Source organism: Colletotrichum tamarilloi (assembly GCF_030869305.1).
Source record: "Colletotrichum tamarilloi strain Tom-12 chromosome Unknown Scaffold_29.1, whole genome shotgun sequence".
Lineage (NCBI taxonomy): Eukaryota > Fungi > Ascomycota > Sordariomycetes > Glomerellales > Glomerellaceae > Colletotrichum > Colletotrichum tamarilloi.
This window is the reverse complement of record NW_026849412.1, coordinates 374,485-385,918: the sequence shown is the minus strand read 5'-3', so window position 1 is coordinate 385,918 and position 11,434 is coordinate 374,485. Positions and strand designations below refer to the sequence as shown.

Here is an 11,434-nt window from a genome sequence, read left to right as displayed (position 1 = left end):
GCTTTTCATGATGGACACTCTCCCCCACAACCACACCCATATTGCTTATAATGATGATTTGTTGGACACGAGCCTTTGGCAGCGTCATGATCTTTCGCTCGGCCGTCTCGGAATTGGTGGATAGAAGATTTCCCAGCGTCGCGGCGGCATCCCATTTTGGATTCACGGCACCCGCCCGGCAAGGAAACCTTGGCTCATGGCTGTTTCAACGACCAGAGAAGGATGAACGGAAAAGAAACTTGGATACAAGAAAATACCTGATATGGGCAACCATTTCGACATGGCAAAAAAAGGCCCATGGGCGGTCCCCTATACCCTCCTGTTTCCCCGCCATACCTCCTTTCATGGCGCGCGGGAGCATATGAACCACCCTTGACGATGAATACGCTGTTACGACCTTTTTATGTCTAGATAGCTGTACCAGCATGCTCGACAAAAGCCGCTTCTTTTTGGATGACGAGACCATGCCCTTCGGCGACCATGACTATACCCACCTAATTACCACGGTTCGGCAAGTTTTGATCAAGACACGACCCAAGACTGATGTTGCCCTCGGACTCTCTTTTGACGGCCAAGATTGGTAGTTTGTCGGCTTCAGAAAACAATGCCAGCTCTTGATTGGGCTCACCGACGAAAAAAAAAAAGTTTGATTTGATTCTGGGCGTCTTTATGCGCCTGCATTTCCTGATGGTTCTTTTTTTTTTCGTGTTGTTTAGTATTCATGTCCCCCCGGCCCTCAATCCTGCAAAGTGCTCTCTGTGTCAACTTGCAGAGAGTCGCCCACAGAACGAACACTCCTGTTCCATCATGGGTGATCTTTCGGGACGACTTTGACGGGGACATTGGCGTTGAGGCTGCATTGGGGGCCAATTGGTCGTATTTCCTGGTCTTGGACCTGCTAGAGTTTCCGTGTTTTTTTATTCGTCTTATTTTTGTTGGATTTACATGCATTTGCGAGCATCTGAGGCAGGATGACAGGACGAGAGATCAGTGAACGATCTAATGTCGATATTTTTTTTCCAGCAGAGAACAGCACACGAGAGAGAGATGAGATGGCAGATGCAAGGACTGGCCAAACTATTTGCGTGTAATGTGTCATGGGACACAAAGATAATTACGATGAAGAGAGGATGATGATGTACCGAGAGAGAGCCGCACACACTAGGCAGCTATGCTATTTTGCGCCTTGTCAAATATACTGCGTTTGAATTGATACCGAGTCTCATGCCATGGCGCTTACTGTGAGGACGACACAAGACGCGTTGCTACCTGACTACTGGCGTTCAACGTTACGAACAGGACTCGAACGCTTTCTTTTGTGGTCTGGTTGTTCAGTTCTACCGCTAATTCGTTACAAACCGTATGAGTTGGGGGGGTTCTAGCTCAAAGTCCTCTTCTTACAAAGCAAGCTACAGTTCATGTTCTGTTTCACGACATCTCATGACACCTCGGGAGGTGGGTGAGCGGGCGGTAAACATGATTCTTTGTCTTGTGAAACAGGGGTTATGATGTGCCTGACCAAATGGTGGGTAAATGATACGGGCAGGAAGGACCAGCCGGATTCTGAAGACTCGTTCTTAAAAAGGGTCAAAATGATTATGAAAACGGGGGACGGTTAGCTGTTTAGATCCGTTGTGTTCCTACCATACCAACGAGATATCGTTCACGATGTGGCTCATTCTCCCGCTCGTACTCGTAAGAGCCCCAGATACCACCTACCAAGCTACACATACACTCACTCACATTCTACCAAATCTAGATCAATTTTGCTATAGGGTTTGCACATAGCCGAATTTGGACAAGCAACGAGGTCGAACCATCGCCAGACGTTCCCGAGGAGGCGAAGGGGCAAGGAGGCGTAGAATGGCCGACCATCTCCAAGTGAACGAATCCAGCCATCGTGGACCATCATTGATAACTCCCCCGGATTCACCACTACCACCACCGCCAGCCGAGCCAGACGAGATCGCTGTGCAAATCGCCACAACGTCTCCATCTCCATCATCGTCATCCACATTGTCCGGGCCCTCGTCAACCTCGTCCCCCTCATCACCCTCGTCCCCACCGGAACCATCAACGCCAACACCAACAACAACACCACCAACACCACCGGTCCCCTTCCGCCCCAACCCCCTCCCAAGATGGCGCTGGCGCACCCACTGCGGCCTAAGATACCTCATCTCCTGCACAAACCGCTGCATCCACTGCGGCCGCTTCTTCTCCAACAAACCCGCCCCCAAAACCGGCCCGCTCTTCATCTCGCGCCTATACATGAGAGGTAAAGCCTTACTCAGCCTGCGTCCCGAAGACGCGGAGTATGGGTACCTCGTGGCGCAACAACTGAAGCGGAGGAATCGCGGTGGGCTCAGGGCGGCGAGGGCGGTAACCAGGGCGAAGGCGGAGCGTTCGGCGATGATGATGGCGAGGGCCGTGTTGGAGGATTCGGTGATGGCTTCGCCGCCTTGGCTCATGCTGTGGCCTTCTAAGTGGGAGTACGTCGAGCAGTGGCAGGTGGGAACGTGGCCAGCACGAGGGACACGAATCAAGCCGGCATCTGGACGACGCGTACGCTTCAGCATCCCATGAATCAAGTAATTAGGCCGCATCATAGATACCCCGGTTTACGAACACCATAGAGACAGATTTCCTGCATTCATCTGTGATCACTTAGGACAAGGGCACTGCATCAGTATACGGAAATCAAATGTGTACCCCCATTACAGTTTTATTCATCTACCTAAGCCCATCAGCTAGTGCCTTATCCGCGCGTGCCTTCTTGGGAACCGAAACAGGAACCTCGAAATGTTGTACATTGTGAGTGAGTGCCAGACTCGAGGCGAATCTGCGTGGGTTTCTGAGAGTGCAGGCACCTAGAGCGAGTACCCTGCAATCATGAAGATCAAGGCGCTTATGGCTCATGCGCCATATTTTTTTCAGCACCGTACCCGTGAACGTCGAGGACAGAATCGCGTGCAACTCTGAACCGTTGCATGCCTCTTCCTTTCTTTGTTTCCAGATGTTGTGAAAAGATTATTCAACCTCTGGCACACCTGCATCATCGTCGTTTCTGACCAGTATTGTAAGGAAAGCAGAAAAAAGCATCCCTTGAGACCGAACCACTCCCAAATAACCGTCCTGAGAAAAAAGCCAACCGGGAATATCAACGTTATTATCGTTGTTGTGCAAGACGCGGGATTTATGCCTCGAGCGCCTTGGCCTTCTTCTTCTGCTCAACCTTGAGGAGGAGCGCGCGGTTGATGTGTGGCAGAACACCACCAAAGGCGATGGTGGCACGAATCAGGGTGTCAAGTTCCTCGTCACCACGGATGGCAAGCTGGAGATGGCGGGGAGTGATACGCTTGACCTTGAGGTCCTTGGAAGCGTTCTACAAGGCGCGCGTCAGTAAATGATTTAGGCAGAGACCCCGATGAGTCAACGGAGTGCGCCAGGAGGGATGGGAACTTACGCCTGCAAGCTCGAGTACTTCAGCAGTAAGGTACTCGAGAACGGCGGTGACATAGACGGCAGCCTTGGCACCGACGCGCATCTTGTTCTGGGTGTTGGCCTTGAGGAAACGCTTGACGCGACCGCAGGGGAACTGGAAAGTCCGTGTTAGCAAGCTGCTACCGCTAGCTTGAGAAATTTTCATTGCTGCGAGCGTTCCGGGAGTTGCGCCATCGTTTTCAAGCCCAACGAGATCGTGCACGCGACCGCATCCCGTCCATCATCCAGTGCAGCCTCAACGGCGGAAAAGTGATCGCGCAGATTCACCGTTGCAGGTGGAAGATGCTGCGCGACACGAGATGATGGTTGGAGGGCGGTTCTGACTTGTATTGCGGTCGAACGCGTCGGAATCGGGTGGTCGTCGGTCGATGCTCGATATCGGGGCCCAAAAATCGACGTGCAAAACCGGCGCATCATCAGGATAGCGCAACTTACCTGGAGACCAGCGCGAGCGGAGTGGCTCTGCTGCTTCTTGGGGACTTCGGCCGTAGCCTTGCCTCCGGACGTCTTTCCGCCAGACTTTCCCTTGCCGCCGGCCATTGTTGATGTTGATGCGAGGGCGCGAAAAAAAGGTTTGATAAATTCGAAAGTCGAGTTTGGGATCCGATGATTCGATCAAAGTGGGGATGCGCGTGTCGAGTACAAGGTTTGGAAAAAAGGACTGTTATCGAACAAGACTGTTTCGGTGTTGGGTTGTAGTTGGAGGGGTTGTCGAGGGAAGCTTTGGTGGAGGTGGATGGAGATGGCAGAAATTTAGTTCGAAGGCTGACAGTGATTGTTGTTGTTCGTCGGTGACGGCAGGAGAAGAGGACAGGGGGGCGAATGGGAGCGAGGGAGCTTCGGTGCGAGCAAGAAAATCGCGGTCGGTGTGGTGTGGGAGGTGCGAGGAGGGGGGGGGGGGGGCCGTCGATGGGTGTGCCGGGTGCTGCTGCGTGCTGGTGCTGCTTGTCTTTGCGGTGCTTTTCGTTTCTGAGCAAGTCCACGGCGCGGCCTGTGTCTGCGTGTCTGCTTCTGCTGCTTCCAATGGAAAGGTATGACCACCTGCGCACCTCTGCTGCTCTGCTCTGCTCTGCTCTGCGCTGCACCTCTGTGCTGCCACGGCCCACGCTGCCTCCTTGCTCAGAGTTTTGCTGGTGAGCTATGGTCCGTTCCTATTCGTCGGTTGGAGCTCTGTTGTGGATGGCTGTGTTATGGCGCTAGCGTCGAGTGCCCAGAAATTGTTGACAAAATGTTATTGCCGGAATGTTGCGCGACTGGAGAGCTTACATACGGCTGCCGAAGATTACCCGAGCCGCATCGAAGGAGCCAGGAACCTTGAGGTGCTTGCTTGGCCCGGGCGGGCTGTGAGTCTGATGAGCGAGGCAAGAGAGCCTGCCGCCCAAGACGTAAGTACATGGCACTCGCCATGGTAGAACCGTCAGAAAGCCATAAATGAGACAAGAGTAAGGAGAAGGACCTGCTCAGCTCGAGCAAATCACCTGGGATCCAGGACACGCCGTGGCGGCAAAGAAGCACATACCTTGAGCTTACCTCCAAGTGAGGCTCTGCGACGGATGCCAGCAGCAGGCTTTGGCCAAGCTCGCTGCAATACAGCGGGATGGTCAAGCAAAGCTCAGAGAAGAATGAGAGGTGGCCTTCAGATCAGCCTGAGCCCAAATGCAGCCTGTCTCGAGCCGTGGAGGTGAGTGTTGTCATCTTGATATGATCGTTGCCGATGTTGGCCTTTGATGTCGACGCAAAACGCAGACCGAGAAAGCGTCCCGCACGAGGCTAGTGACAGCCTGTGGCGCTTCTACCCACGTGATGTGGCTGATGCTTCATCCGGCCTGGAGTCTCACGTGCAATGTTTGACCTCATGAGCTCAGTGCTCCCTTCAAGGCTCAAGCTCAGGCCCCGCCTGGACTCGATCGGATGACCGGCCCCATAAAACACCGGGAAGATCTGACACTGGAGCTCGGGTCTCATCCGGTATCCACACCACCATATTCTCGTCTCTCGACTCTGGAGGAGTGAGTCCTCATCCAGCAGCCGGTACCAGCTGTTCATACAAGTCTACAATAAGGCACTGTCTAAAGAGAGTATAACTTCTTTCATCTTATCATACTTTCTACTCAAATCGTCAATACATCCATGATGGAGAGCGTGGTCCTACTCACTGACGACCGCACTATCAAAGAAACTTCTTGTTTGCTATCTCGGGCCCTACCTCTTCGTACTCGGCCCTCACAACACACATCCTTTCAAACGTCGAAAGTTCGCTCATCATGGATCCCCCAACCCAAGCGGAATACGCCCTATTCCGAGGAGAGATGACATTGATAGTAGTACCCTCTGCGAATAAACGCTCCAGTTCGCACTTCAACCTGGCGCCGAACCCAGGAAACATGGTGTTTCCTCCAGCCTATACCGTCGTCAGCAACACGGCGACTCAGCGAGAGCAAAACAGAGACAAGTACTCACAAGCAGGATATTTTGACAGAGACTTTCACGAAGACCCTGTGCACACTTCATAATAACATTAAAGGCATCATGCTGCAGCCCACCAACATCAAGCCCCAGCATGGAAGGGTTGAACGACACCTCGCCCGCACGCAAACCCAGCGGGGTGTCAAGCTTGACTTTCATCCCGTCAGGCAGATCCCAGATCTCTTCTTCCCCTCCGTCATCCACCATATTCTTCCACCGCATGACAGCCTCCTCAAAGTCCTTTGCGACGCGGCACCGTTCAGTCTTGGCCAACCACAGAACGTCATCCCAAGCCCCGTTTGACGGAAGCTCTAGACCGACTTCATTCATGAGAGCTTGCTGCAACCAGTCGTCTATCGCTTGTCCCGCAACGTCGTGCCTACGGGCGTGGTTCCGGATAGGCGCGTGGTCGTATACTGGTAGAGTAGAAGTCCCCGCGTAGCCCGAGTCGATGACGAGAGCGATGGGTAGGTTGGCCGCGTAAGTTGACAGCAGAGCCGGCGAGGCCGTGTAGTACGCCGGCGCGGAGAAATATTCGAAGACGTGGGATACCATGGTCATCCTAGTTTGTGCACAATTAGGCTCTTTGCAGTCTCGAAAAAACGTCTGGGACTTACCGCTGGCTTGGAGAGAGATGGAGTGGTTCTGTCATGATGATTGGATGATGGGAAAGCGGTATGGAGGCTCCCAACTCTGCTAAAGCATAGTTCCATATCCTATCTGCGTCTTGCCAGTTCGTAATCACGCCACCTGCTCTGATCGGGTATAGAGGTTGGTTGAGGCCTCCATAATTCGGGTCAACGGCATGGCCGACGTTGTAAGTGGTCTGTGATATGGTCAATAAGTCTTGCGCCTCGAGGAACTTGCACAGGTTGCGGAGATATCATGCCGACTAACCATCCAGACATCAGTGTTCCTGTTCTCTTTCGTCCTAGTAGGATATTGGATTGCAGTTGCTAGGTTGTAGTCAGACGGCTGAGAACAGTTACAGTTGGGGACTTTGTCTTTAGTCACGGAATACTCTGAGAGGCTGCCGGTCGCCGCCGAACCCAGCCTTGGTGAACCCGGACCTGGTAAACGATCAGAGCCTCAATCACTCATCCAGAACCACGCCTTCATTGACCAGGCAGCACTTACCCGCTATCAATGACAACGGCTCGTGGTGACATCTTTGCACTGGGCGACATGATAGATCGAACGCCAGGTATCTCACATTAGGAGATGTTTAGGGCAAGCTGTGAGAATTTGACGCTCAGGCATCTGCAGATTGGGCTTTACACAATTGCTTTCTTTTCGAGGCTGAGGTGAGCTGGTGCCGGTCTGCATATGCAGGCGGCACTCATTCAGGTAAGGTAAGCATGCAGGCATGTTTGGGAACGCCGCTTATTGCTCATTTTCATTCAGGTTTAATGATTGAAACCTGATGGCCCACATTACTGAAGGTTATTTGCCATGAATTGGCAAGCATATCGTAGAGATGGGTTCTTCCATTTGACTACTACTCAAGTCTCTAATCAACCCTCTTCTCTGTTTCTTCATGAACCCTTCAAACATCTTCCAGGTTCAACTTGGTAAGCATCAAAACTTCATCAAAACTGATTGCCATCGTCATTACCAGCGCCATGTCGTACTGTGAGACCCAACAGGCTTTTGGGCAGGTATCGCCTGCAATCATACACTCTGCACGCCATGGTATTCGCCGTGGAAAATCTGCCCAAAATAAAAGACCATGTGATCCCAATTCCACGCCAGTCGCATCCATTACGCTTGCAGTCAATAAAACAGTCATCGCTCTGACGGATCCTCTTTCATTACCAAACTCCGGATTTGCGGGTCGTTGCTTGACGTCTTTGCGCCACATGTGTTGTGTCGTTCTTGATAGCGTTTAATACATCATTGTCATAATTTGCTGCTGCTGTTGTCGCTGCCGCTGTGCGTTTCTCTCAGCGAGAATCCTCTTGACTCGTCGTCGACCGGTGTTGATGAAGTGATATTGCGGCGGGTACTCCTGTTCCACGGCTTGAGGATATGTCCAGTATACGAGCCCGGCGAGAATCATGTTGAAGAATCGGGCTGCGGGCGTGAGTCGGGGCTTCTTGCGCGCAAAGTGTCGCCATTCGAGTGTGAGAACGATGTTGCCCAAAACATTAAGAAGGCGGAAGAACCTTTTACCTGTTAGCTCCTTATAAAGTAGTGAAATAGTAACCGAACTTACATGTTCAACACGATAAAAACCAGGGTCACTGTAACCCGTCTGTCAAATAATCCAGCTATGCCGTCTTCCACATCTTTGACGAGGACGTAGATTGGCAAACACCAAAGACCGAGTATCGCTGTCTCAAGGATCAACGAAAAGTGGTACGTGCGCTTGTGTTCGCCTCTGACCACGAGGAGAGCCAGACACCACCACAGCAAGACGAACGCGACCTGTCGAGGTTAGACAACTATTTTCGAGACTCACGAGAGCGATTTCCATGAACTTACAATAGACGGCACCAAGACGAGGATCTCGTCTCTAAAGTACCTCCAGCAAAGCGCACCGGCGACGATACCGAGACTCAGCTGAATCCAGCCCAAGACGAAATACACCAGCAGGACGTTGTTGTAATGATTGTAGCAGCCCTTGTGGAACTCGGGCTGGTTGGGCGCCGAAGCAGTGGCGACGGGATACCCGCACCATCGACAGATCCATACACTCGCGTAATTGCCTAGTGCCACCTTCTTGCCTACCGCCAGCTCATTCTTCTGATACGCGCAGTCGACACATTTACTAGCAAGGGGATACCGCGGATGGTTATAGTCTGCCCAGAGCAAGCTGCCGCGTGTGGGATCGTACTTTAGGCAGATGTAGCAATGTGCCAGTAGAGCGAGGCGGAACTGCTCGCCAAAAAGGTCGCGAATGGTCTCCTTTGTGAGAAAGTTACGGTAGAAGCGGCACGTGCGGCGCAGATTCTCGAGCTCGCCGAACTCGAGGTAGTCGATGATCATAAGATGCAGCTCAGGCGGGAGATCCATGAGACTGTTACCTGTCTTGGGGCCTAGAATACGAGAGCGTCGTCGTGGATCGAGCGAGGCGACCTTTTCAATGACTGAGTCTCGGCGTGAGCGGGATGTGCGAGGCCGGGCGCTTCGGGCGCTGGTAGGTCGTATTGAGCCGCCATCTTTACAGGACAGTTGTTGCTCGAGTTCGAGGGGTAGAGGTGACTCTAGGGGTGAGGGCAGGTACTGAGCTGGTGAGGCTGCGGCTGAGAGGTTGAGAGGTTGGGGCGCTGGTGAGTTGGGGTGGACCTGAGGCGCGAAAGATATAGCTGAGGGAGTAAATATGGGAGAAGACAAAGGTGCGCTGGGTGAGTGGACTATGGTGGGCGGAGGTGACAGTGGCGATACGGGTTGAGACTGCGGCCCCGGGACGGTGAGTGTTTGAGTTGTGATGTTGTTCGTCAAGGTCTGGGCATTCGAGGACTCGGCGGGGTGAGCGCCGGTGAGAGCCTGGAGGGTTGCGTCATCTTGAGTGGGGGGTTGGGCTGATGGGCCCAGTGCCAGGGTTGGAAGCGTATGAGCGTGATGCTCATGAGCGGAGTGAGGGGGCGACGGTGACGCCGGCTCCGGTGAGTTGATAGTCGGTGTGAAAGGTGGCAGTGGTGATGTGAGCGGCAGAGCCGTGTAGTGAGATTGAGAGGCCGTGTGAGCCGGAAGTTGAGCTTCAAGATCGGGTTCAGTGGTCGGTGCGGGAGCGTGAGCGGGTACGGGAGTGTCCTCGGCGGTGGTGGACGAAGCGGTTAAGGATGGGGCCGATGAAGCCGCGGATGACTGAGATGGTTGCTGATCATCTTGGGAACCCTGAACCTTTTTGCGGACGCCGCGGGCAGCGCGGGAGATGGTCGAACGGTGTTGTCGGTGGTCTTTTGGTGCACCGTCGACGGGATATGTGCCCGCCGTACAGCAGTGAGGAGAGTGAGAAAGAGATCTGGCGGCGGGTCGGCTGGGCGACCGGGGATCCCCTCGTCACGGAGGGTTGAAACTGCTTGGAACCCGGGGTGCTACAGAGAGGCCGATGTGAAACGGGTCTGGAAGCCGCGCCGGGAATCCTGGGCGAATGTTGGGGGCGAGGGACTGGGCGACCTCAGTTGACAAGAGTGTAAAGTGAGTGTGAGCGTCAGCGGGCGGTGTGTTCGAACGAATGAGAGCGGGGGCGTAAGTGAGCGAGTTGAGATTGTTCGAGTGAGATGTTGTTTTAGGCAAGTCTTAGCCAACGTCTGCGATAGTAGCCTCAGTGGCCGTGAAGCGGTAGGACATCGTTTTGATTCGGGGTATGAGGGAGGGGGGAAAATTGGTAAAATAAGAGAAGGAAGAGAGGGAGGAAGAGACGGGTGCGAGTGGAGGAGGTCGAGGTGGTGATGAGTGATTGATGATCGATCTGTGATGTGGTAGTCTGCCCGCTCGTGGGTTCGTTTCTTTTCTTCTTCGTTTGTTGTGTCCCTCCTCGTGACCCTTGTGACCAACGGACCTGATTCGATCTGGTCTGATGCAGGGTTACTTTCTAGACTCCTGGAATCCTTGAATCTGGGGTTCCGTTCGAGTTGGGATGCGGCAGGCCAGGCGCAAAGTTTACCAAGGCGTGCCAGGCAGAGAAAGGCAGAGAGTGGACGACAGGAGTCAGAGTCAGTCGGTCTCTACGCGCAAGACTGCAACTCTCAGTCTCACCTTTTTAGAGCGAGCTGCAACGAACGGGCTGGAATGGGCGACCGCCACGCGGCGATCGCAAGGGGGAGGGGGGGCGGTGGTTGGGTTGTCCGGTGCTTGTGCTTGTGCCTTTGCAGACTGCCCACAGGCGGGTGCGCCAAACCGGCGTGGACGCGGTGGGAATAGTGCGCTCTGGGACCAAAGAGAGGGGAAAAGAGAAGACGCCGGCCCCTCGACTTTTGACTTGATGGGTACACAAAGGTGGTGCTGTGGTCCGGTGACCAACAAAGTACCTCGGTTGTCGAGTGTCCCCCAGGAGTTGGCGGTGGGGTTCCGGTCTGTGAGCACCCGTCGAATGTGTTCAGGCGTCAATAATCAGCTGTGGTAAGGGCGTTTGCTGGCCAAGCCAAGGGATATATCGTATAGTTCGTGTGTCTCTGGTGGGAATAGTAACAAGTTCGAACAGTAAGGTGTATAGAGTAGGTTGGCCAAGAGAGAATAGGCAAGTAGGAAGTAGGCGGCCGAAAAGGCTTGGAACCAAGGAAACCAGCCAAGTGAAGAAAAGATAAATCCCGAGACCTTGTCTTGATGGCGCTGTTCATCCGCAAGCCATGGAGGACTCTCCTCGTATTAAACCCGTCCGTGTTGCCTGCGACGGAGTAACATAGATGATGGTTGACTTGTCCACGTACGAAGACAATAAGGAGGCAACGCCAAGCCAGGAGGCCTGCCTGCCCGGCACACCACTCTCGGCCGCTCAGATCAGCCTCAAGCTTCGTCA

The 11,434-nt window shown here is 53.6% G+C and overlaps 6 protein-coding genes across 6 annotated transcripts; 1 reads left to right on the top strand and 5 right to left on the bottom strand.

Annotated features, from left to right (window-relative positions):
* Positions 1 to 50: 50 nt before the first annotated feature.
* CTAM01_08457 (uncharacterized protein) lies at positions 51 to 365 on the top strand (the record flags this gene model as incomplete). Its single annotated transcript, XM_060524477.1, has 1 exon — positions 51 to 365. The coding sequence occupies one exon, from the start codon at positions 51 to 53 to the stop codon at positions 363 to 365; it is 315 nt and encodes a 104-aa protein (XP_060380990.1).
* A 1,404-nt stretch (positions 366 to 1,769) lies between these two features.
* On the bottom strand, positions 1,770 to 2,471 carry CTAM01_08456 (uncharacterized protein; the record flags this gene model as incomplete). The annotated part of the gene is made up of 1 exon (XM_060524476.1): positions 1,770 to 2,471. One exon carries the CDS (start codon positions 2,469 to 2,471, stop codon positions 1,770 to 1,772), a length of 702 nt encoding a protein of 233 aa, XP_060380989.1.
* Positions 2,472 to 3,196: 725 nt separating this feature from the next.
* On the bottom strand, positions 3,197 to 4,044 carry CTAM01_08455 (histone H2A.Z; the record flags this gene model as incomplete). The annotated part of the gene is made up of 3 exons (XM_060524475.1): positions 3,197 to 3,385; positions 3,467 to 3,598; positions 3,940 to 4,044. 3 exons carry the CDS (start codon positions 4,042 to 4,044, stop codon positions 3,197 to 3,199), a joined length of 426 nt encoding a protein of 141 aa, XP_060380988.1.
* Positions 4,045 to 4,656: 612 nt separating this feature from the next.
* Positions 4,657 to 4,899, bottom strand: CTAM01_08454 (uncharacterized protein; the record flags this gene model as incomplete). Its single annotated transcript, XM_060524474.1, has 2 exons — positions 4,657 to 4,674; positions 4,771 to 4,899. Coding segments are annotated over 2 exons (147 nt in total), but the record flags the coding sequence as incomplete, so codon positions are not given.
* Positions 4,900 to 5,674: 775 nt separating this feature from the next.
* CTAM01_08453 (actin) lies at positions 5,675 to 7,139 on the bottom strand (the record flags this gene model as incomplete). Its single annotated transcript, XM_060524473.1, has 6 exons — positions 5,675 to 5,905; positions 5,965 to 6,532; positions 6,588 to 6,796; positions 6,868 to 6,926; positions 6,985 to 7,040; positions 7,108 to 7,139. 6 exons carry the CDS (start codon positions 7,137 to 7,139, stop codon positions 5,675 to 5,677), a joined length of 1,155 nt encoding a protein of 384 aa, XP_060380986.1.
* A 716-nt stretch (positions 7,140 to 7,855) lies between these two features.
* Positions 7,856 to 10,266, bottom strand: CTAM01_08452 (F-box domain-containing protein; the record flags this gene model as incomplete). The annotated part of the gene is made up of 5 exons (XM_060524472.1): positions 7,856 to 8,135; positions 8,186 to 8,397; positions 8,455 to 9,816; positions 9,912 to 10,010; positions 10,225 to 10,266. The coding sequence occupies 5 exons, from the start codon at positions 10,264 to 10,266 to the stop codon at positions 7,856 to 7,858; spliced, it is 1,995 nt and encodes a 664-aa protein (XP_060380985.1).
* Between the last annotated feature and the right edge of the window lie 1,168 nt (positions 10,267 to 11,434).